The sequence below is a fragment of the Labeo rohita genome, chromosome 1 (genome assembly GCF_022985175.1).
Source record: "Labeo rohita strain BAU-BD-2019 chromosome 1, IGBB_LRoh.1.0, whole genome shotgun sequence".
NCBI lineage: Eukaryota > Metazoa > Chordata > Actinopteri > Cypriniformes > Cyprinidae > Labeo > Labeo rohita.
The window spans coordinates 35,696,031-35,723,989 of NC_066869.1; the positions used below are offsets into that span (position 1 = coordinate 35,696,031).

General features: G+C 34.0%; 1 protein-coding gene across 1 annotated transcript; it reads left to right on the forward strand.

Annotated features, from left to right (window-relative positions):
* The first annotated feature begins 1,433 nt into the window (after positions 1–1,433).
* Positions 1,434–27,950, forward strand: cpe (carboxypeptidase E). The gene is made up of 9 exons (XM_051114835.1): positions 1,434–1,924; positions 14,754–14,950; positions 18,139–18,306; positions 18,396–18,513; positions 18,990–19,172; positions 21,767–21,906; positions 22,061–22,160; positions 26,223–26,341; positions 26,424–27,950. The coding sequence occupies exons 1-9, from the start codon at positions 1,684–1,686 to the stop codon at positions 26,520–26,522; spliced, it is 1,365 nt and encodes a 454-aa protein (XP_050970792.1). The 5' UTR covers positions 1,434–1,683; the 3' UTR covers positions 26,523–27,950.
* Positions 27,951–27,959: the final 9 nt, after the last annotated feature.

Below are 27,959 nucleotides of genomic sequence, written 5' to 3' on the forward strand. Positions count from 1 at the left end.
TACTGTCAGTTTCAATTATCATTTCAGTTATTTAAATTATTTCGTGTTTCCATATTCAAAATGGTATATTAAAACATTAATCTCAACATGAATTTATGAATTTAGTTGCACTCGTGCTACCTGAGCCCGGTTAAATTTCTGTAAATACACCTACATGCCACTTTTGCGTTCTTCTGTGCTATCTTTGTAGTACAAATTGATTTGTTAATACAGATTATTTTTTATTGGCAAATTCTATTGTTCTAATTAGGAATTTTGAAAAAAGCTTATAAATATAATCCTTTGAATTTGACATTAAAGATGACAATATATATATATATATATATATATATATATATTTTTTTTTTTTTTTTTTTTTTTCTTTTTTCTTTTTAATATGAATGCTTCAATAATACGCTTGTCAGTAGGACAAAAAGGTTAGATGGGTATTACCAACGACTGGACCTTGGTATTACAAACCAGTTGCTCTAGTAATGGTATTTCAATCCATTTTAATTACAAACTAGTTGTTCCAGTAATGATATTATCCTCTTTTTGTGATTTTTGTTTATTTTGATATATAACTGACACAATCTTTTCATCTAGATGTTTAACAAACAAACTCATGACTAATCATACAGGGAGTCTGGGAGGGTTCTTCTTCCTCTTAATGAATTTTACTTTAATAAAGGGCATTGAAATATTTTTTAAACATTATTTACAATTATTCACACTATTACTAAATTATGAGTGTATGACTGTATAGACAGACATATAGGTATAATTTTCAAATATAAATTAATGGTATAAGAAAATAATTTTTAAATATAAAGATGCACAATTCAATATAACAATAAAGTTATGATGAAGCATCATTAAGAACAAACATTGTCTAACAATGATCAAACATTATTATTTATAAATAGTAAACATTAAGATTAAAGCCAAAAATGTATTTATGTTCTGCAAAGGAAGAAATTCATATAGATTTTTAAGTGACTTGAAGATGTGTAGCTAAATAATGACAGTTTTTCAGTTTTTGGTGAGCAATTCTTTTAATGATTGAGGTCATTTGCAAAAACAGATAACTTAATTTTCATAAATCATTTTTTATTGTGTTATGTCTTTATTGTGTTTTACTGTGTTTGCAGTATTTGTGTGTGTTATTAATATTTAATCAAAACAACCCAACTGAACAAAAATATTACTAAATATTATTAAATATTACTAATGTTATTAAAATATGACTATATTAAAAAATATTAATATTATCTGTTTTTGCGAATGAACTCTTCGGTTGTTAATGCTAACCATAGTAGTATCTTTACATTTAATTAAATCTGACGATTGGATACTTCATACAACACCGTTCGTCAATTCCATTCGTTTGTTCGTCATTACAAAAGCCACGCCCCTGCAGGGGTAGCACCGTGCGCGTTCACCAATTGCGCGTGTGTATTCTTGTGCTCTCAGCAGCTTCGCGGTGCACACGTCCGCTATCTCACGCGCGTCCCCGCGGCTAAACAGGTAGTCAGGACTCGCGCCCACGCATCAGTTCTGCGGTTCCATACGGGACACGACACAGCAAACGAGAGGGAGAAACAGTCAGGAAAGAAAAGAAAGAAAGACAGACAGCAGTGTCAAGAGAGACAACAGAAATAGTCGAAGAGAGAGACGTGTAGAGCGTTTCGAGAGACGGGAGTGATGACGGCGGCGGTGTTTTGCGGGGCTCTGCTGATGCTGGCCCTGGCCTCGGGCGGGGATGCTGCGGGGGAAGGAGGAATCTCCTTTGAGTACCACCGATATGAGGAGATGCGAAAAGCGCTGGTGTCCGTTTGGCTACAGTGCCCCTCCATCACCCGCATCTACACGGTGGGGGAGAGTTACGAGGGCCGAGAGCTGCTCGTGCTGGAGATGAGCGACAACCCTGGGATCCATGAGCCTGGTGAGAGATGATCATTAATTATCGCAGGTTTTATCATAAAGAAACACTGTCATAGCACTATCTAATGAGCAGCATAAGCAAGCATTTTCCTTTGTGTGTCATGTTTATCCATTCTACATGAAATTAGATCAGGCCATTAATCAATAACAAATCAATAAAGGGGGTTCTCAAATTACACTCGCCCTTCCAGTAAAAAAATAACCACATCAGTCATATTGGCATTTTTTTGTTTATATCACGTTTTAACCTCTGTGGTTCGATATGAGAGGTTTATAAAGGAGGCGAAAACAGCCTGTGCTCCCACGGCGAACGGAGACATCTACTGAATAGCTATTGAAATGTATAATTTTAACATCAAAATTTGTGACTAAGCTAACTTTTCTGTAATACGCCTAGTGAAACTGAGCAGTCATTGTCTTAGAGACACTGAAACATAGTTGCAATGGTGTGTACTGTTCCATTTAATAATTTTTCAAGTGTTTCATAAATCATATGTGTCTTTGCTCACTGTGATGCGCAGGTGCGCTTTGGTGTGTCTGCGCGCTCACGAAGATGTGATGACAGCCGCTCACTGTGCGCGTGGACGCCATTTTGCGAGGGTTGCAGAATGAATTTATAATTGCAGATCAATTATAGACTCAATTACACGATTTATTGCACTGCTTCTTACCAAGTTAATAGATACAAAGACATAAATATTGATTATATCATTTATATTATTTTTGTAGCTTACTTTTATAGGGACTGTAGAGTACAGCAATGACTGAAGAAGCTTCATTGCCTAAATGAGGGCCAATTATGCTGTTGTCTTGCAATTTCATGGTTGCACAAGCAATTAACGTTTGAGTAATATAAGTTGAAACTTGAAAGTAATATTCATACTATCATTTAGTGTGTGTATTGTAGGCATTGATACTATGGTTTTAAATCTTTCATCTGAAGCTGTATAGTAATTAGTTCATTTAGTATGCCCTATTTAGATTTTGGATCTATTCCATTTACAGTCTGGAATTAGGCTGACGGATTAAACTAATTGCTGAACACCTCAATACTGAAACCTACAAAAGAATGTTCTCCCTACATAGTTACCTGCATAGAAGCCTACAATTGTTTAGGCATGTTAAAGGGGTCATGACATGGATTTTTTTTTTTAAATTTTGATATGTTCCTTGAGGTTTACATGAAGTTTTTTGCACAAATACATAAATAAAAAGCCTGTGTAAAAATTATTTTCATCCCTCCCTCTGTCTGAAACGACCTGTTTTAAAGGCTTTTGCTTTTAAGACTTCTCAGTGGGGCTGTCACAATGAAAAACTAAATTAGAATTTTGTACTTAAATATTATCGAATTATATTCAAATTTAAAATTTCAATATTTCAGTTAAGGGAAAAAAAGCTTTTGGCTTCTCTCCTTAGGTCACAAGAGGGCACATCTTGCAAAATATTACTAATCCACGGTTGTTCGAAGCAATAAAATGACACAGCTATCTTTGAAAAAAAGTATGAAATGTTTAAAATAATGTTTATAAACCATATATAATTAATTAAAGAATTAGAAACAAAACAGCATCCTGTATACATAGTTTAATACAAAGCACCGAAAACCAATCACAAAGGGTAACTTTACTTTTTGCATTTAAAAACATGAGATGCAGTGGAATGGGGAGACACCTGTTCCACCATAAAGTTTTAACACATGTTTTCTCAAAGTAGAACTTAGGACAGTAATTTTAAAACATCCTACTTTCTTGTGTGAGACGCGAGTGCAACGGTGATAGATGTCCCTCTAGAAAATGCGCAAAATACGGCTTCGTTTTAGTTTTGACGTAAATAACATCTTCAACTGGCGTTCTCTTTTTCCGCCGTATTTTGAATGAACAACGTATCCAGTGGGTTCAACTGCATAGGCCAAAAAAACATTAAAATGTCAATGCATATCGTGCGCCACTGATAAGGCTGCCTGACGCACACCTAAAATTCGAATGCAACGTTTTGCAACGTTTTATTTTAAATTTGACAAATATTCTAATTTTTTTGACAGCCCTACTTCTCAGTAATCTGCCAGTGTTATGACTGGCTAACATCATTGCATAGGAAACAGTAGCAATGCCCCCTCGCTACTGAATGTGAGTGTTTTGACAACATGATAAAAAAAAGTCATTTCCAGACAAAGCATTATGAAACCATTTACTTACAGTTTGTGATGCAGCTGCAGTCATATCTAGTGCCGCTTCATCTTTCAACAAATGTTTCTTTCCATGACACTGTGCCTCGATTACAAAACAACATGCTCCGAAGTCCGAACAATCCTCTGACATGATCCGGGATGCCATTTAAAATAAACTATGCACTTGTTCCTTACGCTGGGATTCTTTGGATATCTGTACAAAAACGCGAATGAGCCGTTTAAAACTAATGTGTCAAAGCGAACGTTCTTTCATTTCATTTATCCTATTGATGACTATTGACTGTTGACAGACTATTACAGGTCATACCATCTTGCGAGCTATGAAACTTGCAGGGTGTTTTAATGGTGCAAAGACCTCTTATATGCCAAAAGATCAAGGCACATTTGATTTTTCATGTCATGACCCCTTTACTATTTTGATAAATTGTATTCTGGACTCAATTTGAGGTACACCTTTATTCATTTTGGAATACAGATTAGAATATTTTTGATGAGATCCGAGAGCTCTCTGACCCTCCGTAGACATCACGGTCCTACCACGCCATTTTGGAGAGTACCACGACACATTCGCTTGCTTTACTCTGAACGTACTGTAAACCAGGTCCTGTTTGGTACTCTCCATAATGGTGCTAGGGTGATGCAGAGGATAAAGAATTGTTGAAAAAAGTTGTTATTTTAGTTTTTTGTGCACAAAAGTATTCTTGTAGCTTGATAAAATTATGGTTGAACTGATGTCCCATGGGTACCTTTCTGGACCTTGAACGTGGTAGGACCCTTGCTGTCTATGGAGGGTCAGAGAGCTCTCAGATTTCATCAGAAATATCTTAATTTGTGTTCCAAAGATGAACGAAGGGCTTACAGGTTTGGAACGACATGAGGGTGAATAATTAATGACAGAATTTTCATTTTTGGGTGAACTAGCCCTTTATCGTGAGGTAGCGATAAAGCGTTTATTCATCTATAGGTTCATTTTAAATTCTATATGCTAATATGTTATTCATATACTAATATGAATATTTCATTTATTTTGAAAATGCTGAAGTCATGCATTGGATATCTGTTATTGACACCTTAAGTTTATCTATTGACTAAGCAGAACTGATTCACAGTCTTGCGTTGATGGTGAGTTCTGTGTGTACAAGTGAGAGTAGTAAGAGGGGAGCTGTTATCCTAAAGGTAGGGCCCCTGTTCCTTAAATAGTATGGTTGGCTCTCCGTATGTGTGTTTGCGTAGATATGACTCATTGCATTAAGTCTTTTATTGCTACCAGATGAGTTTCCAGCACCACCCACACCCTGTAGCTACGGGCAGCTGGCTGCACCTCAGCAGCAGCGTACAGATGCGAGAGAAAGAACGGGATTTCAAAAAGAGGCCCCGTCGTCAGTCGGGTGCTGCTCTTGTTGAGTGTTACGGCTGGGCAGAAATAGCAGTTGCCCTGGAAACAGATCAGCTTAGCACCATGAGCCATGCGTTTCCCTGTACTCAGTCAGATGAGGAAGAGGATGAGTGGAAGAATTAGCGTGCAATGCTGTCTGCCACGGGGGCTGGGATGCGCTCAGAAACAGGCCATCTGGTGCTCTGCTGAGTGAGCATGTGACAACACCTTTATCAGATATACACTATTACACATGATAAGATCTAGCCTTTTTACTGCCTCCTTTCAAAGCGGTGCCTTAAGCTCTTCAAACTGATCAAGTGTCTTGTATATTAATATCGCATATGTACACAACCAGTCAAATGTTTCTGAACAGTAAGATTTTTAATGTTTTTTAAAGAAGTCCCTTCTGGTCACCAAGCCTGCATTTATTTGATCCAAAGTGCGTTTTAAATAACTTTTTTCTATTTGAATATTTTTTTTAAATGTTATTTATTTCAGAGCTTAATTTTTAGCATCATTACTCCAGTCACATGATCCTTTAGATATCATTCTAATATTCAGATTTTTATTATACTGTTGAAAATGGCTGAGTAGAATTTTTTCAGGTTTCTTTGATGAACAGAAAGTTCAGAAGAACAGCATTAATCTAAAATAAAAATAGTTTATGTTATAAATGTCTTTATCATCACTTTTGATCCATTTAAAGCATACTTGCTAAATAAAAGTATTAATTTCTAGAATTTTCCCCAATCTTTCCCAAAATAAAACAAAACAAAACAAAAATGTTACTGATTCCAAGCTTTTGAATGGTGTAGTGTATAATATTTCAAAAGCATTTTATTTTAGATAAATGCTGATCTTTGGATCTTTTTATTCTTTGAAGGGTCCTAAAAAAAGGAACCTAGCTGTTTTAAATATTGATAATAATAATAAATGTTTCTTGAACAGCAAATCAGCATATTAAAATGATTTCTCAATGATCATGACTGGAGTAATGATGCTGAAAATTCAGCTTTGATCACAGGAATACATTACATTTTAAAATATATTCAAATAGAAAACAGAAACTATCTGAAACTAAAATATTTCAAAATTATACTATTTTTGCTGTACTTTGGATCAAATAAATGCAGGCTTTAAAAAAACATTTAAAACTTACTTACTGTTCAAAAACTTTTGACTGGTAGTGTAGCCTATAGCCTATAGCCAATTGAATTAAAAGTTAATCAATAACTACAAAACAAAAATTTGTAATAAACAATTTAGACCTTACTAAGTGGTTAAATTAAATTCCAATAGGCTAAATTGGCATAGTTTACAAATATAATACGATAAATGTTATTTATTTTGATTAATGTAAATATTTAAACAGATAGTTCACCACCAAATTAACATTTTGCCATCATTTACTCACCAAATTCTCATTTTTGGTGAACTATCCCTTTAATTTTAATTTTAATTTAAAGTTTATTGAAAAATATGAATAGCTTATAGCTTATTGACAATATTTTGACTTATAAGGTTGATAATGACTATTTTCTATTTTCTGACCATTTGTGACCCTGGACCACAAAACCAGTCTTAAGTAGCACGGACTTAGGAATAGCCAAAAAGACATTGTATGGGTCAAAATGATCGTTTTTTCTTTTATGCCAAAAATCATTAGGATATTAAGTAAAGATCATGTTCCATAAAGATATTTTGTAAATTTTGTACTGTAAATATATCAAAACTTATTTTTTTTATTAATAATATGCATTGCTAAGAACTTCATTTGGACAACTTTAAAGGCGATTTTCTCAGTATTTAGATTTTTTTTTTGCGCTTTCAGATTCCAGATTTTCAAATAGTTGCATCTCGGCCAAATATTGTTGTATCCTAACAAACCATGCATCATTGGAAAGCTTATTTATTCAATTTCAAAAAATGCCCTTATGACTGGTTTTGTGGTTTTGTGGTCCAGGATCACAAATGAAGAATTTCAAGCTTCATTTATGAAAAGTGTCATATAATTAATTATATCAATACAATTTCCACTGCATTGTACATATGTATTGTGCATAAAATAAGAGCTTATCTGAAGCTCTTTGTGTTTTTTTGCACAGGGTGTGAACAGAAGTGGTTTCTTCCAGTGAGCGAAAGCTCATTAATAATACATGCTGGAGGGATTCCACATCTGTTTTCATCTCTCTCTCCCTCTTTTATGGATCACATCATCTGTTCTAGGAGATCATTAGTTATTTTGGACAGGAATGTAGTTTAGTCTTTGAACAGTGTACAGCATTCTGTATGTAGATCAAACCTTTTCTTTAAATCATTTTTATCTCCTGAAACAGACATCATCCCTACAGTCGGATCTGTTGTTGAGATGCATCTTATGTCATACATAGCCTGAACGTTCATGAAATATGTGTGTTTTTCCACTGAAGGAGTGTGCTGAATCAGTTATTTTGAGTTAATGGTCTCCTTTGGTCAACACAGCCATGGAAACCAACGTGTCTTTGACGTTACTGGAACTGTTTGTGTATGTCTTTAGGAGGTTATAGACTTGCGTCACAAGCATGCATTTCCTGACTGATTGTAATTGATGGATTCATGGATGGATGGATTTAGTAGAAATGAAAGGATATAAGATGGAATCCACTGCTGAATGATTCAATACATTTAGAATTATAATTAATATTTGAGGATGCATTTTTGATATTTGAGGTTTTAGAAAGGAGGACAGTCTTTGATGTTATGTAAATGATGTTTTTTTTTTATCATGTGGTCATATGAGGATCAGATTAGAATAAAATCCCTTTTCTTTTCCTCTCCCTTTTCCTCTCATGGAGATGAGACAGCAGTTTCTGCTCTCTAAGGCACTGTGTTTCTCATCTTTGGGCTCACTGTTCTCTCAGCGTGTGTCTCTCTGGCTAAAACACAGAGAGAGAGAGATTGTGAAAGGGCAGCCTGCTCCAGTAAACATAATGCTGTGCTAGTGCATGATGTGTTTTTCATAAGAAATCTGCATTTTGAATCAAGGAAAATCAAGGTGCGCATTTTGTCAGTCCTTGCTTTCTTTTGGAACTAATACTTTTAATGCGGCAACAAATTAATAGCAAACCTTCTATTAAACACGTCTTCATGGAATTGTTAAATTTGGATAGTTAGTTTGAATGTTAAAAGAAACCAAAGCTGATGCCCAATTTTAAAAAACCCACGCACTCCTCATTACGCTTCCGTTCTGCGGCGTTCACATATAATACTCTGGTCTTTGAATGGCCATTAAGATTAGAAGACTGGAACTACTTTTTAACTGTATAAATATTAAATGCCACTTGAGTAAAACACAGGCGGATCTATTAATGTTAAAGTGAAGAACACCAGATCACTGTTGTGGCATCAATAAAACATGTTTATTGCATCTTATTGTGTTTCTGCATGCATTAACACAATTAACACATGCAAAACTAGAAGTGCGTAATGCAGATTAATACTTTTATTCAGGAAGGATGCAGTAAATTGGTCAAAATAGAAATCTTAAATTATAAATGTCTTTACTTCTGAAGATATTTATAATTTAAGATTTCTGTTTAAAACAAAGGCTGTTATTTTGAACAGTTATTTTGAACAGAGAATCCCGAATACTGTATCACGGTTTTCAAAAAACATATATATAAAATATATTTAAAAAAATATATAATATACACACTACCAGTCAAAAGTTTTTGAACAGTAAGATTTTTTGTTTTTTAAAGAAGTCTCTTCTTTCTCTTCTTTTACCATTTAAAATAACAGTTTTCTATTTAAATATATTTTAAAATGTTATTTATTCCTTCCTATTTCAAAGCAAAATTTTCAGCATCATTACTCCAGTCTTCAGTGTCACATGGTCCTTCAAAAATCAGTCTAATATCCTGATTTGCTGTTCAAAACACATTTATTATTATTATTATTATCATTATTTAAAACAGTTGAGTACATTTTTTCAGGATTCTTGGATGAATAGAAATATCCAAAGATTCCAGTCAAAAGCTTGGGGGGGAGGGAGGGGATTATAGAAATTAATACTTTTAAGCAAGGATGCTTTAAATTGATAAAAAAGTGATGATAAAGACATTTAGAATGTTACAAAAATTTCTATTTCAGATCAATACAGATAATTCCTCTGAACTTTCTATTCATCAAAGAAACCTGAAAAAATTCTACTCAGCTGTTTTTTTAATATAATAATAATAAATGTTTTTTGAGCAGCAAATCAGAATTTTACAATGATTTCTGAAGGATCCGGTGACTGGAGTAATGATGCTAAAACTTCAGCTTTGAAATCACAGAAATAAATTACATTTTAAAATATATTCAAACACTGCTATTTTATAAATAGCAAAAATATTCAATATTTTGCTGTACTTTGGATCAAATAAGTGCAGGCTTAGTGAGACTTTAGAAGAGACTTTACATTAAAAACATTAAAAATCTTACTGTTCGAAAACTTTTGACTGGTGTATAAATACACACACAGCACAACTGTTTTCAACATTGATAATAAGCACCAAATCAAAATATTAAAATTGTTTCTGAAATATAATATATAATTATTTATGTATTTTATATAAATCTTTAACAAATTTACAATAATATTTTATAGTATTACAGTGTTTACTGTATTTTTGATCAAATCAGTGTAGCCTAATATACAAAATATTGCCAAATTTGAGATTAGCTCCATAAATGTGTGAGATTAATTGTTATTTACTGTGTGTATCAACAGTCCTAATGTATATGTTTATCTTACTGTGGGACCCATAATACAGCCTACAACAACAACAATTTGCTTGCTGAAAGAAATATGGTATGTTTACGAGTTGGTCTGTTATATTTATTCTTTATTCAAGAATTTTATTTGAGGCAGATATTATGATAGTATGATATCCTTGCATGTATACCAAACCTTTGATAAATGCTGATATCTGCTTCTAAATGTCACTTAAATGAGTTTATTAAAGGAATCACTTTTAACACTGGTTTAAACAAAAGTGACATTTTAGTCACATTTATATTTGACCAAGAAACACAATGCTGTGTTTCTCTTTTGTGAGTTATTGTTCTAAACGAGGCCAACAGATACCGTGTAACAGTTCTTCTCTTCTAACTGATGTTTTTTTTTTTTTTTTTTTTTTTTTGTGTGTGAGAATGGGAAAGAGAGAGCTAGAGAGATCAATCAAAGAGAGGAGAGAGTTGATTAGAGGAGTGTGTGAGAGATGGTGTTAATGTTACAGGGTATGTTTACAGAGAGAGTGATGGAGACTGTATGGCTTTGAAATGTGTTATTTTAGTCTTTTGTTTGTCTGTTTCACTGATAGATTAGCAGTTTTCCCCCTTCCTGTCTGCACTTCACCTCATCTGTACAGCAGATGATTTCTTCATCACTGCTATCAAAACAGCTTTGCTTTATTTGGATAAGACACACATTTATATCTGTGTTTCATTATAAACGGGAAGTTTTTTTGCTTGTATGTCCATTTTACATTACACAATTACATTACATATTCATTTATGTAAAATAGTGTAGACGATTATCAGTTTTACTTTTACCAATATTCACATTTAAGACATTTAGCAGATGCTCTTATTTTACAAGTAAAATTTTAAAAACAACTGTTCGTAACTATAATGTTATTGTATAATAAGCACACATTTATATTTATTGCAGAAACAAATAATTCTCTACATCAGATTCCTTTAGTCAGTAATTCAGCAAAGTACAAATTTATCCTTTATTTATGTCTGTTTTTTTCCAGCATATTTTGGCACAAACAAAAAAGTAGTTGTATTTCAATTTAATTTACATGTTTTTTCTTTAGCTTAATTAAACGTTAATGAACATATTCCAAGTATTAGCTCATAAAAATAGATTTTATCTTCATTGTGAGGTGCAACTGAAACTATATTTATTGCATGATTGCTTACGAGCTGATATAAAATATATTTAAAAATACACTCAATGTACTCATTATGTCATATGTTAAAAACAAATCAGAAAACACCTTCACTTACTGTCTCTTAATTTGTCACACACTTTTTCTTACCCACCTACCCATTTACACACTCACACACACATTACACATTCAGACGCACATTTCCTACAGACAGGCCTGGGAATACTTTGCTTTGACGTTAACATCTGCAAAAGAGCTTGGCGGTAATTTCATTTTGAAGTAATTGGAGCTTCAAAGTCTGGTTGTAAATGTGACAGGGACATACGTCCTTATTTAGTAGCTCGAACACACACACACTGTGGATTTTCTGCACATGCCGCTCTTTAATTGCGAGATGTAGAATATTTAGATGTTCAGGGGAGGCAGTGAAATAGACGGCTATAAAAAGGCCAGAGCTTGCAAGGACCCCTGCTGAACAAAAAAGCGCTTCCATCTGCTTCCAATCTGTGTGCACACAGCAAATAAATGTGCATTCAGTACTGTATGCCTTTGTTTTCTTGCTTAACTGGGGTGTTGGCTTTTCTGAACAGGTCTGTCTAATGTAAACATTCTTTTTAAAGCCCATGTCCTATATAAGGTGCTTATGTCAGTGTGGTGTGCTTATCAGGCAGAAGAGTTCTCAGATGTTCATGTTTAGGAGTTTAACAAAGAGGACGTCTAGTGTCCTTTCCTGGCCTGTGATGATTTGTGCTTGTTACCTGAGGGATGAAATGTGTTTGTCTACGTTAGTGCTCATGTTTGAGCATGGAATTGTTGGGGAGGGTTTAAGTGGGTCAGGGCTTTGTTGTGTGAAAGCAGAGAGGACTCTGGAAGCTCTAAGGACATTACCTGAGCCCATGTTTGCACTGGGTTTAGTGTTTGCAGCTGCTGATGTATAATGTCTGTGATTTTGTAGATGCATGTGTATTTTAATGTACACTACCATTCACAAGTGTGGGGCTAGTAAGATTTTATTAATGTTTTCGAAAGATGCCTTTTATGCTCAAGGTTGTGAATAACTGTGTAACTATTCCTATTTGAAAATATTTTTAAAATTAAAATGTAAGCTGAAATTTCAGCAGCCATTACTCCAGTTTTCAGTGTCATTTGATCCTTTACAAATCATTCTTAAAATACTCGTAATTTTCTCAGTGTTAAAAATTTACTTTGTGATTAATAGAAACATAAAAAAATAGAATTTATGTAGAATTTTAGATTTTTTTAAACAATATAATTCATTCATCACTGCCACTTTTTTATCAGCTGAATTTAAGCTGAATAAGGTATTGATTTCTTTCATTTTTCATAATAATTAATGATTCACTCAACTCATGATGCGATAAGATTTACAATATTGATTTTACTATATGATTTCCTCATGATTTTTAAAATAAATTAGATTTAAGGCAAATTATAAATGAAAAGGTGTCCTTTATTTCTCAGACAAAATGCTGTGCATTCTTTATGAAATTGAATGTCAGTTAACAAAAGAAAACTCATAATTCTGATTTTGTTTTCTTAAAAATTGTGAAATATAAACTAGCAATTGCGAGTTATAAAGTCAGAATTGCAAGATATAAACTCACAATTCTGACTTTTTCTCAGAATTGCATCATATAAACTGGCAATAGCGAGTCACGACTGTAAGAGTTAAACTTGCAATTCTGAAAAATGAACTCGCAATTATAAAAAAAATTGACAGAATTGCGAGATAAATTCACAATTGTGTTGAGTTTATATCTTGTAATTCTTACTTTATAACATGCAGTTGTGAGTTAAGTCAGAATTGAGATATAAACTCACAATTCTAAGAAAAAAAGTTTGTATCTCACAATTCTGACTTTATAACTCGCAATTGCAAGTTTATATCTCACAATTCTAAGAAAAAAGTCACAATTGCGTGTTTGTATAGCAGAATTTTTAGTAAAACATTAGAATTGTGAGATAAAAAGTCACAATAACCTTTTTTATTTTTATTTATGTGGCAGAAATGGGCTTCCATAGATTTTAGCTTTGTGAAACTGTAGAACACAAAACATCTGAACGAAACACAACCAGTAGACGGGCTGAATGAGAACACAAATTCACTCTCTGACAGCAGGTGGCGCTTATGAAACAGCAGTAATACAGCATTTCCTTGGTTACTACTGTAAACAAAGCAGTGTTGCGCTTATAAACACTACTTTAATATGTGTTATACAGTGGCAAGATGAAAATAAAATACGATCAGACAGTCAGTTCCATTCAGAGAAATATTTATATAAACCTCACCGCCAAATTTATTGCAAATCTCAACGACTTGAATTGTCACATATCACATAACATTCCTAGTAATAATACAATATTTTATCAGCTACAAAATAATATAAAATATGAGTATCGGCACCACAGTATAAACAGCTTTGAAATGTAAGGTTAAATCTGTGTGCAGGAAATTATTACATTATTTGATTACCACAGAGTTCAGTATTTGCACAAAACACTGTTGCAGGAGTACACCTCTGTCCTGTGTATTATTCAGCTGGACATGTCTTTAAACATGTACAGACACGTGCATCTGAAAACATTTGAAATGACATGTATGCTTTCTTAATTTACTACCCCATCTGTTCAGTCAATCCAGCATTATGGATGTTATGCAGATTAATGTCCTCTCTCTCTGTCTTTATGTGAGTGTGTTGATCTTGACATCTGGCTAGGTGTTCTCGGAGGAGTAATTCTCCGTAAATCCACAACCTAGACCAGAATCATGCAGCACACTCTATAAACAAGGGGAAACCAAGGTCATTTAAGTTCACAAACAAGACCATGTCTTGATTATGCAAACAAAGGGCTGCTTTTGAAATAGTACAGAGAACATTAAAAAAAAACAACAGGAAGTTCAACATCTCATATAAAATGAATAGGAAATAAAACAGCTCATAAATTATTTATTTGGACCTCCAAGTAGAAATGGCTTAGTCTTTAATCAAATTTTTGTGAGTGTGGATAGTGAATATCATGTGATAAAAAAGCATGGTGCAAATGACTTTGAGTAAAATACATCATAAAATGATTATAATAATTGCTAAATGATTGACAAATTGTCCATGAATTTACTTTTGATACTGGTTACGCTATCTTTGACATTTATATGTGTGATTCGTACAACTCAAATAATAAAATTTTTTAATTTGTTTAATTTTTAAGAGATAATGCTTAAAATAACTGGCAAAGCATCATTTAGTTGTTATTGTGTCAGTTCATTTAACACATATCTGCGTACACTTTCGTGTCATTAACTCTGTCTGTTTTTGTGTGGCAGGCGAGCCGGAGTTCAAGTATATTGGGAACATGCACGGTAATGAGGCCGTGGGCAGAGAGCTGCTCATCTATCTGGCTCAGTATCTCTGTAATGAGTACCAGGAGGGCAACGACACCATCATCGACCTGATCCACTCCACACGCATTCACATCATGCCCTCCATGAATCCTGACGGCTTTGAGAAAGCAGCCTCACAGGTAAACACACACATCGTGCACAAGAAGAAGAATATAAAAAGGATGTAAACAGAAGACAGTTTTATATTTTCATAAACTGTTTATGATGCAGAGAATCACATTTAGAACTATAAAACAAGACAGACGGCTATATTCTCCAGCTAACATTCAGTAAGTGTGTGTATTTGACTGTTTAAGCCCAATAAGATGCCAAAAATAACTCAGTTCAGTACTTCACACGTGAAAAGCATCTTAATGTGTGTGTGTGTGTGTGCGCTCAGACAAAATTTTTGCTGCTTATTGTGCTTAAACAGTTTAAAATAACTTTTTTAAACCACAGAACTTAAAACCACATTCAACTGACAAGCTTTTTTATTGACGTTGCTGCCCCTACTATAGACTTATATTATTTTGCTGTTTGATTACCATTTACTGTGTGTCACATTGTGATTTTACAATAAGGTCATTTGATAACATTAGTTAATGTGTTAACTAACATGAACGAACAATGAAAATACATTTATTACTATTAATCTTTGTTAATGTTAGTTAACAAAAATACAGTCATTTATTGTCTATTCATGTTAGTTCACAGTGTATTAACTAATGTTAACAAATACAACTTGTGATTTTAATAATGCATTAGTAAATGTTGAAATTAACATTAAGTTCATGTTAAATAATGTAGTTTACCAATGTTAACTAATGAACCTTATTGTAAAGTGGTACCATTTTATTAATAGTATTATATGGAACCCACAACAATATACGAAAAAAAAAATAAGATAATAACAAGTGAGGTTTCTATAGAATCCTGTTTCCGCCGTTGAATAAAAAATAAAACAAAGGTTATTGCGACTTGTTATCTCACAATTCTGAGAAAAAAAGTCAAGATACAAGCTCGCAATTGTGAGAAAAAGTCAGAACTGCGAGATACAAAGTCGCGATTCTGAGAAATAAAGTCAGAATTGTGTGATATAAACTTGCAATTGCGAGTTGTAAAGTCAGAATTCTGAGATATAGTCGCAATTCTAAAAAAAAGTCAGAATTGTGTGATATAAACTTGCAATTGCAAGTTATAAAGTCCGAATTTCGAAATGTAAAGTCGCAATTCTGAGAAATAAAGTCAAAATTGTGAGATATAAACTCGCAATTCTGTGAACATATCAGTCTTTTTTTCTCCTCAGAACTGGACTTTATAGGTTGCAATTGCGAGTTTATATCTCACAATTCTAAGAAAAAATGTCCGAACTGCGAGATAAGTGATGAGTTTATATCTCGCAATTCTGACTTTATTTCTCATAATTGTGAGTTTATATCCTGCAATTCTGACTTTATATCTAGCAATTCTGAATTTATGACTCGCAATTGTGCGTTTATATCTCACAGTTCTGAGAAAAAAAGTCAGACTTGCGAGATGTAAACTCGAAATTTCGAGAAAAAAAGTCAGAATTGTGAAATAAAAAGTCGCAATTACCTTTTTTATTTTTTATTCAGTAGCGAAAACGGGCTTCCATAGGTTTCAGTCACATTTTGACCGCTGAACTGAAAAAAAAAGGTCACCTTATTTTAGCATAGAGTTGTGTTGGCAGATTGCAGTTGTGCTGATTTCATAACACTTTACTGTGGTTTACCACATCCTCCTGCAGTCTGTACTCAAACAAGTTTGGGCTTTGACATTTCACGTCACATTTGACATATTTTATACTTGAGGTCCCTGGACTTTTAGTTTCACATTTGTTTAGAAGAAACCAAAGCATTATTTAACACCTCAATGGGATGTGGTTTACCACACTGCTTTACTGCTTCAACTGTGATAAATGTCAATGCTGGCCGCACAGCAAACATGCGTTCTCTGTGGGGTTTTTTGATTGTTTCAGAAGTGGATGGAAAGTCCTTTCCTGGCAAATATGAGCATAAAGGCTGCATCTTTTATGGGAACTGTACATCAAAAAAAAAATCACTAGAAAATGATTTTTAGTAGGAGAGAGCTCACAGATGGAATAAAGACTTGTGATCATGGGTGATATGGGTTTTATTTGTGCGTTAAAACTGTAACGGTTCTATTCAGACTTTCTCTTTCAGCCAAACTCACTTTACGAGACTGGCATTTCCTGTAGTGTCTAAAAAAAGACAAATAACCAAAGTGATTTCCTCCTCAGTCTGAAACTTAGTCTCCACATCTCAGTCTGTTCAACTTTTACCTGTTTGTGCTATGCCAGCCCTGCCAAAAAACTTAAACGCCCTTTTTTTGGTGGTTTCCTATATATTTACACTACCATTCAAAAGTTTAGGGTCAGTAAGTTTTGTTAAACCATTGATACTTTTTTATTCAGGAGGGCTGCATTAAATTGGCAGTAAAGACATTTGTAATGTTACAAAAGTTTACTGCTTTAAATGAATGCTGTTGTATGGAACATTCTGTTCATCAAGAAATCCTGTTTTAGATCAAATAAATGCAGCCTTGTTGAGTGTAAGATTCAATTTCAAAAACCTTTAAAACCCTTTAAAAATGAATTATTTGGTTTACAGTTGATAGTGACTTTGGCTGTTAAGCTCAAAAAAAAAAAAAAAAAAAAGAAAACACACATGCCCACCAAAAAAGTACCTTACAAGTCACTATATGTGACCATGGCCCACAAAACCAGTCATAAGGGTCAATTTTTCGAAACTGAGATTTCTACATCATCTGAAAGATGAATAAATAAGCTTTGCATCGATGTATGATTTGTTATGACAGGATAATATTTGGCCAAGATACAACTATTTGAAAATCTGGAATCTGAGGGTGCAAAAAAATCTAAATATTGAGAAAATCACCTTTAAAGTTGTTCAAATGAAGTTCTTAACAATGCATATTACTAATCAAAAATTAAGTTTTGATATATTTACAGTAGGAAATTTACAAAATGTCTGCATGGAACATGATTTTTACTTAATTTCCTAATGATTTTTGGCATAACATAAAAATCAGTAATTTTGACCCATGCAGTGTATTTCTGGCTGTTGCTACAAATATACCCCAGTGACTTAAGACTGGTTTTGTGGTCCAGGGTCACATATGTACTTTACTGGTATAGAAAAGACGTTCATAAAGATCATTTAAAAATTATTTTTTGTGACGAGAAGAACATATACATTTGGAACAAATTTTATGTGTTTTTTAAAAGATTATGGTAATTCTGCTAATTATTATAATATATGTGCAGCCTGGTGAGATGAAGGACTGGTTTGTGGGCCGCAGCAATGCTCAGGGCATTGATCTGAACCGGAACTTTCCAGATCTTGATCGTATCGTCTACATGAATGAAAGAGAAGGAGGAGCCAACAACCATCTCCTGAAAAACATGAAGAAAGCTGTGGATGAAAACACCAAGGTGAGAAATGGTTTGAATATTGCAGCATGGTATTAGTAGTATTAGGTTGGTAAAATGTTTTTTCTTTATTCGACCTGTGTGTATTACAGCTGGCACCAGAAACTAAGGCTGTCATTCACTGGATTATGGACATTCCATTTGTCCTGTCAGCCAATCTGCATGGAGGAGACGTGGTGGCCAATTACCCATATGATGAGACGCGCAGTGGTGAGAAACCACATGCATACACAAAAAAACAATCCCACACAAATATATACATTCACTGTATACTATTCTTAAATAGAGAACATAACTCTACATTGATAATAATGAGAAATGTGTCTTGAGCACCAAATCAGCAGAATCATGTGACACTGAAGACTGGAATAATGATGCTTTGGCATCACAGGAATAAATTACATTTTTAAATATATATTGTGTTTTTGATCACATAAATAACTTTTGAACAGTGTAGTATAATATAATATAAATACACAGTAACCCACAGACAACTGTTTGTACCATTGACATAATTTGACCTATTAATGACCTTTTTTACTAGTTAGTTTTAGAAAATATTACCAAAAATGTGGCCCTCACATGTATAGTGAATCAGATACAATTTCATACAGTGAAACCAGAAAAATTTATATATTTTATTAATTTGACTGGCTATTTGCCTGTTTTTTCTGTTTGTCCATCAGGTTCTACTCATGAATATAGTGCTAGTCCAGATGATCTGGTGTTTAAGACTTTGGCTAAGGCCTACTCCGGCTATAACCCAGTGATGTCTGACCCAAACCGGCCGCCATGCCGCAAGAATGATGATGACTCCAGCTTCAAAGAGGGCATCACTAATGGAGGAGCCTGGTACAGTGTGCCTGGAGGTATAATGCACAGCTTCAGTAAATATTAGTCGCTCATAATTGTGTTGTGATTTATTAGAAATATAATAATAAGAATTATTATTATTAGTAGTAGTTGTAGTATTACACACAGCATAATAATGTATTAATTGTGCTCTATTTATATCTATTATATCTACTGTGCTCTGTTTATATTGACAAAGTTATCACTAATTATTATATACTTTTATAAAATATAAATTATAATAATAAGAATTATTTTTAAAATGTCTGATTTTCAAATTGAACCCTACTGTGTATATACATTATAAATACCTATGGAAGCCTGTTTCCACCACTGAGTAAATAAAAAAAGGTAATTGTGAATTTTCTCTCACAATTCAAGCCTTTTTTTCTCGCAATTGCTTTTTTTCAGAATTGTGTAATACGGACTTGCAATTGAACTTGCAAAACTTTCATGAACTCGCAATTGAGCGTTCGCAAAGAACTTGATTGACAGGTGATCTGACCAATCATAATGACGAATCCGCCATCATGTCCGACAAACACATCAGACAGCAGAGTAGATTAACTTCGGTGGACTTAAACTTAAAAACTATTGTGTATTGACATCTTTCCACAGTTAAAATAAAATATGTTATGATGTTCATTCATGTTCAATTAATGGTTTAAGTAAATATGAAAAGACGATCGGTTCATGTGTGTAGCTTGAACTGAAGCAATACAGTGATCTGTTACAACACATTAAAGAGACACAAAACTGTATTTTATTGTGTGAGAGCAGCATAGTTTGTCGGACATAGCAACGGTGACCAAATTGCGAGATACAAACTCACAATTCTGACTTTTTTCTGAGTTTATATCTCACAATTTTGACTTTATAACCAAGAACATTGCTTTTTTCCCCTCAAAATGGGACTTTATTACTCTTTATTACTTTTTTTTTTTTTACTTTTTTTGAGAAAAAAGTCAGAATTGTGAGTTTATATTAGGGCTGGACAATATGGCCAAAATTTATATCACGGTATATTTCTTAATTTCGGTCGATATGGTATAATTCCGATATCGATATGAACATATGAACATACTATGAACATATAAAAAAGCCTCAGAAAAACTGCCAAGAATGACCACAACAGATGTCTGTACTTATAAACTTCTGAAAGATGTATTTGCCAAGTCTATAAAACCTCCTTCTATAAAACTATTTACAAAATTAATTAGTTGAATTTATCCTACATACAAACAAGAAATGTGAAATCACTGTCAAATAAACTTAAAGGGGTCATCGGATGCCCATTTTCCACAAGTTGATATGATTCTTTAGGGTCTTAATAAAAAGTCTATAATATACTTTGGTTAAAAATTGTCAATGGTTGTGTAAAACAATACACTGCCAACACACATTAATGTTCAAACAACATGTAAAAGTGAACTTAGCATCCGATGACCCCTTTAAGACTCTCAGACTCACCTTATTAATATTAATATCTTTAAGTTATAACATAAGCAGATTATTCTTATAGACTGAAACAAAAGTGCTTCAGCCAGGACAACAAATATAAAAAGTGCTCAGGGCTGCTGCAGAAACCAGAAAAAAGTGTGAGCAACAACAAAAGCATTGCTGGAGATGGGCTTATTGAAAATGCGAATGCATTCTTTGCCAGTAGGAGCTGATTTTGGAGCAGTAAAAGCAGCAGTTTCCCTGGTAATGGCTGTACACAAAGCAGAGCTGTGCTTATGAAAGCTAGTTTATCTGAAAAAATTAAAATGTCATCAAACTCAGATAGTTGGTTCCCTTCAAAGATACATTCATCTAAAAAATCCAAGCCACGTTTTGATTTTGAAACGTGCAGTGCTCATGTTTATTCAACAAAGTCAACTGCCACAAATAATATATGGCAAACACTGGTAATGTATATTGAAATATCGGAAATGTGCTTACAAATCATATCACTGTTATTCCAAAAAAATATATTGTGATATATATTGATATTGAATTATTGTCCAGCCCTAGTTTATATCTCATTTTGCTCAATTGCAATATCTCGATTCTCAGAAAAAAGTCTGAATTGCACGTTTGTATCATGAAATTCTGAGAAAAAAGTCAGAATTGTATGATAAAAATTCCCAATAACCTCTTTGTACTTTTTTATTCAGTGGCAGAAATGGGCTTTCATAAATACCAGATTTGCAAGAATTAATTTGCCAAAAGCTGCCGATCACATCTAGAGAATTGTGCGGTTCCAAATATGTGGCAGCAGTTTAGGTAGAGCATGACAGATTGACTTGAACATCTTTGGGATGAATTGGAACGGGAACTGCAGGCTTCACCCAAGACTGGTTCCTGACCTCACTGATGTTCTTTCAAATCCTCACAGCCATGTTCCAACATTTAGTGGAATGCTTTCCTGGAATAGTCGAAGCTGTTATTGGAAGGGGATTAATGCAGATGGTTTTGAAATTAAATGTGCAACAGGCTCATATGAGTGTATGTTCAGGTGTCCACATTCTTTTGCCCATGTAGCGTATAGTTACAAAAAAAAAAAAAATAGAAGAAAAATGACACTTAATGTCAGTTGCTGACCTTTGATCTTTCCCTTTCTCTCTATCAGGTATGCAGGACTTCAACTATCTGAGCAGCAATTGTTTTGAGATCACTCTGGAGCTGAGCTGTGATAAGTTTCCTCCTGAGGACACACTCAAGCAATACTGGGACCAGAACCGAAACTCACTGGTCAACTACATAGAGCAGGTACGGCCGAATCCTTTGCTTTCTAATGCCTAGTTTTCATTTGAAAATGCTGACAGGGAGAGAGGGTTGTTTTGTTTTCTGTAAAGCTCAGACTCATGAGTCAGGATTAGAAGAGGGTGGTTTCATCCCTTTTGATCCCTTGTGTCCTTCACAGGTTCACAGAGGAATGGCAGGATTTGTTCGTGATCTCCAAGGAAACCCCATCTCAAACGCTTCTATTTCCATTGAAGGAATTGACCACGATATCACCACAGGTACACAAACAAGCACACACTGTGTATGTATATATATATACATATATATATATATATATATACACACACACAGCAGTCTGATCCGCTATTTAAGCTTCTTCTTCTTATTATTATTCTTATGAGACTAAAACTTCTGAACGCTACTTCTCCTAAAGCATCTTTACACAGCCGATTTAAGGCTGCTCTAAAGCGGGTCTGTGATGGCTCAGAATTCAGTGTAAAGACACAATGCCACATTAAAGCAGACCTAAAATATGCCGGGTCTGACCCGCCTCAGTCCTTAGTATCAAAGGCGATGCAATGCTGTTTTGATTCAGTGTAAATGTAACGCAAAACATTCACAGTCACGTTTTTTCATTTTATTTATATTATCTTATTATTTTAGTGGGTAGAATAAGTACATTTTGGGTAAATTAATTTCAATTTAAGCCCCATATCCTCGCAAGTCGCTACTCATTTCATTATTTTCCCGCTTTTGCAAGTTAACTGTTTGGTTACATCAGAAACAGGTTTCTCAGTTATGAGGAATGTAGGAAACTGGCTCCGAACTTTAATGGCACATATCTTCAATTTCCCTCTTTTCACTCTCATTCCTTCGCTTTTAAATAGCTAATGCGCATTGCAATTTTTACTTTCACTTTTAAAATAGCTGCATTCCGCATACAATTCAAGCAACAACAAAATATAGGCTAAACTCACTTAGCCTATAAGTTAATCATGGAACTTTTATTAACAAAACGAATACAAATAGCTTACACCATGCTATATGCCTAATATAAAATAACAAATAAGTTAGGCTAGGCCTACATAAAAGGAACCAAATAAATATTAGAAACGTAGAACGTTTATTAGCAAAACGAATAAGAAATAAATTACACAAAGTAAAAATCAGCAAACACCGTAGAACCAAATAAATAAGAAACGAATGTTTAAAAAAAAAAAAAAAACTCGAAATAACCATAGGTAACGGCAAAAGTCAACAGGCTTTTTAAAATAAAAAACATTGCCAAACTTCCACCATCGTCTTGTCTGTCGTCTCGTCTGAAGCTAACATTGTGACAAACCGTCCAACGCAGATACACTGTAGCATGCGCAGGAAATTTAAATTTATTGCTGTTAGATTTTAAAATGTCGTGTTTTTATTCATTTCGTGTTTTATATTATTTATTCTTTTTTATATTAGTTATTTAATTTTATAGCATTTGTTTTTGTTCAAACTATTTTAATTCCCACTATTTTAATTCCTGTGTAAATGCATTCAGAACAGCATTAAACAGTCTGTGTAAATGCACATTTTCGTGGTTTTATGCCGCTTCAGATTCAGTTTCTGTGCCGCCTTTGCTGTGTAAAGATGCTTCTAGAGCTTTCAAGCTACAACCACTAAACCACTTCTATTTCTATCTTTCACTACCCAAGCCTAGCAACTAGAATCATGCTAGTAACTTGCGAATCATGCTAGTAACATGCTAATCATGCTAGAAACATGCTAGTAACTTGTAAATCATGCTAGTAGCATGCTAATCATGTTAAAAACATCCTAGGAGCATTTTAACAACATGCAAATCATACTAACAACATGCTAATAATACTAAGAACATGCTAGCAACATTCTAATTATGCTAGAAACATGCTAGCAACATGTTAACAGCATGATAATCATGCTAAAAACTTACTATTAACATGCTAATCATGCTAACTTCATACTAATCATGCTAACAACATGACAGTAATGCTAGGAACATGCTAGCAAGACGGTAATCATGTTACAAACATCCTAGCAACATGTTAATCATGCTAACAACATGCTGTTAACATGGTAATCATGCTACAAGCATGCTAGCAACATGCTAATGTGTTAAAAAAACATCCTAACAATATGCTAACAACATGCTAATCATGCTAACACGTCAACTTCATTCTAATCATGCTAGCAACATGTTATTAACATGCAAATTATGCTACAAACATGCTAGCAACATGCTAATATGTTAACAATCATAACAATATGTTAATAATATCCTGACAACATCCTAACAATGTTAACAACATGCTAATCATGCTAACAACATGGTAACTTCATGCTTATCATGCTAGCAACTTGTTAACTATATGTTAATCATGGTAGAAACATCCTGGTAACATGCTAGCAACATGCAAATCATGCTACAAACATTCTAGCAATATGCTAGTTATGTTAGAAACATCGTAGCAAAATGCTAACATGCTAACAACATGCTAATCCTGCTACAAACATGCTAGCAACATGCTAATCATAATAAAAACATCCTAGTGAAATGCTAATAACATCCTAGCAACATGCGAACTTTATGCTAACATGCTAATCATGCAAACAACATGTTAACTATATGCTAATCATGGTAGAAACATGTTAACAACATGCTAATCATGTTAAAACATGCTAGTAACCTCCTAATCATGCAAGAGTGTATCTTGTCTAAGTTTTTACATTTCAAGCTTTCAAGGCCCAGAAAGGTAGTAAGGACATTGTTAAAATAGTCCATGTGACATCAGTGGTTCAACCTTAATTTTATGAAGCTACAAGAATACTTTTTGTGTGCGAACAAAACAAAAAATAACGACTTATACCACAACATATGTGTGTTGCTACTGATACAGGTATCTGCTTTCTGGCATAGAACATCCATCTCTCTTAATTCATCATCTGTATACTCTGGTTCAGATAACTAAGGCAGGGCAAAAAACTGCAAGTCATCAGTTTTATGTGCAGCATGCATCTTCCTCTGCTTGTAAATGAGGAAGAGACGAAGTTGTTGGGTTAAGTCGTTATTTTTGTTTCCTTTGTGCACAAAAAGTATTCTCGTAGTTTCACTGATGTCACATAGACTATTTTAACAATGTTCTTACTACCTTTCTGGGCTTTGAACGTGTCAGTTGCATTGAAATTCGGGGTCAGAAAGCTCTCGGATTTTATTAAAAATAGTGAAACTAAATTTTAGGGGTGAACTATCCTTTTAACACTGATATTTTGCTGTTCATTAAAGAAGTCTTTTTAAACTGTTTGTAGAATAGTCTTATTAAGCTGGTACATAAAGTATCTTAACAGTAAAAAAAACACATTTCACTATTAAAGGAGAAGTCCACTTCCAAAACAAAGATTCAGATATAATGTACTCACCCTCTTGTCATCCAAGATGTTCATGTCTTTCTTTCTTCAGTCGTAAAGGAATTGTTTTTTGAGGAAAACATTTCAACATTTTTCTCCATATAATGGACTGATATGGTGCCCCGATTTTGAACTTCCAAAATGCATTTTAAATGCAGCTTCAAACGATCACAAATGTGGTTACAAACGATCCCAGACGAGAAAGAAGGGTCTTATCTAGCGAAACAATTGGTTATTTTCATTAAAAAAAATACAATTTAAATAATTTTTAATTTCAAACGCTCGTCTTGTCTTGCTCTCCCTGAACTCTGTGTATTCTGACAAAATCAATTCAAAATCATTCTGCATCGCTGCGGAAGTACCGACACAGTCTTTGCAAAGTGAGCATGCAAAAAAGATCAAACACCCTTAATAAAAAAGGTAAAACAGCGATATAGGATGATTTTGAAGTTGAGGGAGAACATGAGATGGGAGTTTTTCGACATACCCTAACTGTCATGAACCAGAAAATAAAACAGTCCAGGCAGAGTAAGACAAGATGAGCGTTTGACATTAAAAAGTATATAAATTGTATTATTTTTATGAAAATAACCGATCATTACACTAGATAAGACCCTTATTTAGTTTACAACCGCATTTGGGGTCGTTTGAAGCCGCGTTTAAACTGCATTTTGGAAGTTCAAAATCGGGGCACCATAGCAGTCCATTATATGGAGTAAAATGTTGAAATGTTTTCCTCAAAAAGCATAATTTTCTTTACGACTGAAGAAAGAAAGACATGAACATCTTGGATGACAAGGAGTACATTATATGTGAATCTTTGTTTTGGAAGTGTGTATGTCTGCCCTCTTGTGGCCATTTTTTGCCACTGTTGGAAATAAAATTTCAAATGCAATCACTCTTTATTTTTGCTTTAGCTAAGGATGGCGATTACTGGCGCTTGTTGGCTCCCGGTAACTACAAAGTGTCGGCATCTGCTTCTGGGTACCTCACTGTGGTCAAGAAAGTAGCTGTTCCCCACAGCCCCGCTACACGGGTAAACACAGACCCTCTATTCTCTCTCTATTCTCATTGTATCTCATGTCCTATTCTGACGTCTCCATTTTTCCCACTCTCAGCTGGACTTTGAGCTGGAGTCGCTGGAAGAGAGGAAGGAGGAAGAGAAGGAGGAGCTCATGGATTGGTGGAAGATGATGTCAGAGACACTCAACTTCTAACTTACCTGAGGCAGACGCCATCACAAGCATTATGGGTGTAAAATATTTATTGTTGTCATATGTGTGTGCGCATCAACTTAAAATGACATAATTCAGATTTTTGGTTTGTTTTGATTGTTTTATGTTAGAGGCACTGCATTCGAAGATATTTACAACAGCCATATGCGCATGTGAAGCCATTCATACATGTTGACAAAGTCAACCAGAGATAAAGCTGGGCTGAGTATTTGCAGATATGGTTGTCCTTGTAAATATGGATGAATGCATGAAATGCTATGTAGGTCTGGTGAAGTGCCCCTAAAGTAAAGTTGATCTTATCGCAAGGGTTTTTGCGATTTCTATCAACCGGGTTAGTGTTAATTTAGAGCATTGTGTATCATCTGCCTGTGTTTCCTGCAGGCATGCAAAGAATATTACATGTACTGACCGAAAAGAATCACGCATAACACAGACAGTTGATATTGACCGATCTATTACTCTTTTGTAATGTTGTGTTTTACATTGATATTGTGAGATTATTTTCTAGCTATGGTCACCAATCACACCAACCAATCAGAGAGCACTGTGTTGTGATGAATGTACATGTCAGCAATGAATATTACTATTTATTCTGATCGTGACTGATTATGACTGAAGCCAATGTAGACAGCACTCATTTACACCTAAGTCTCTTTCTGTTCAGACACTGTCCTGTGGGTTTAAATAAAATTATTATGCTTGATGTTTTGAATGGGAGTGCTTTTGATAAACCTGTTTCATTTACAAATACTTTAATTAACGTTGAATATCATATCCAGACGATTGTTGAGATGAAAAGAAAATGGAAGAGGTTATCAATTGAACTCCTACCTTGTGTTATAAGAACTATATAGGAAATTAAATAATTCTGAACATATGATAGATGATAGCTATAAATCTGTTTTATCTATGTTTGTAAAGCAAAGTTTCATTTCAGATCATACAACAGCAGATTTTAATGGCACAAACTAAACAGTTTATTTAGATCTGATGGTTTTGTAATCTATACCAAAATGCACAATTGTGCTACTATCTGCAGTCTTTATCGAACATTCTGTAATATATTGTCTTTTTTTGTCTGTTTCAGTATCTTTATAATTCGTGTATTTCTGTAATATGAAATGGCACATGTTAATGCTAAATCAATCAACATTATGATCAAGTCTGTAATCCTGCATTTAGAATTTCTCATTGATCCAGATGTTAACCCGTCTGATTTGGGAAATTTCATGCACATCTAAATGAAACCCAAGCTTAAACTTTCAAAATTAATGTCATGAAATGACATTTCAAGTCTGCTTATGTATTTCTCCTTTGAGACTTCAGTGGTATGTCTTGTATATGAATGTAACGATGGTTTAATTGAAAGATGCAATTCGCAACCAAAATAAACTTCCCTTTCTGTTGTCAGTCTGCTTC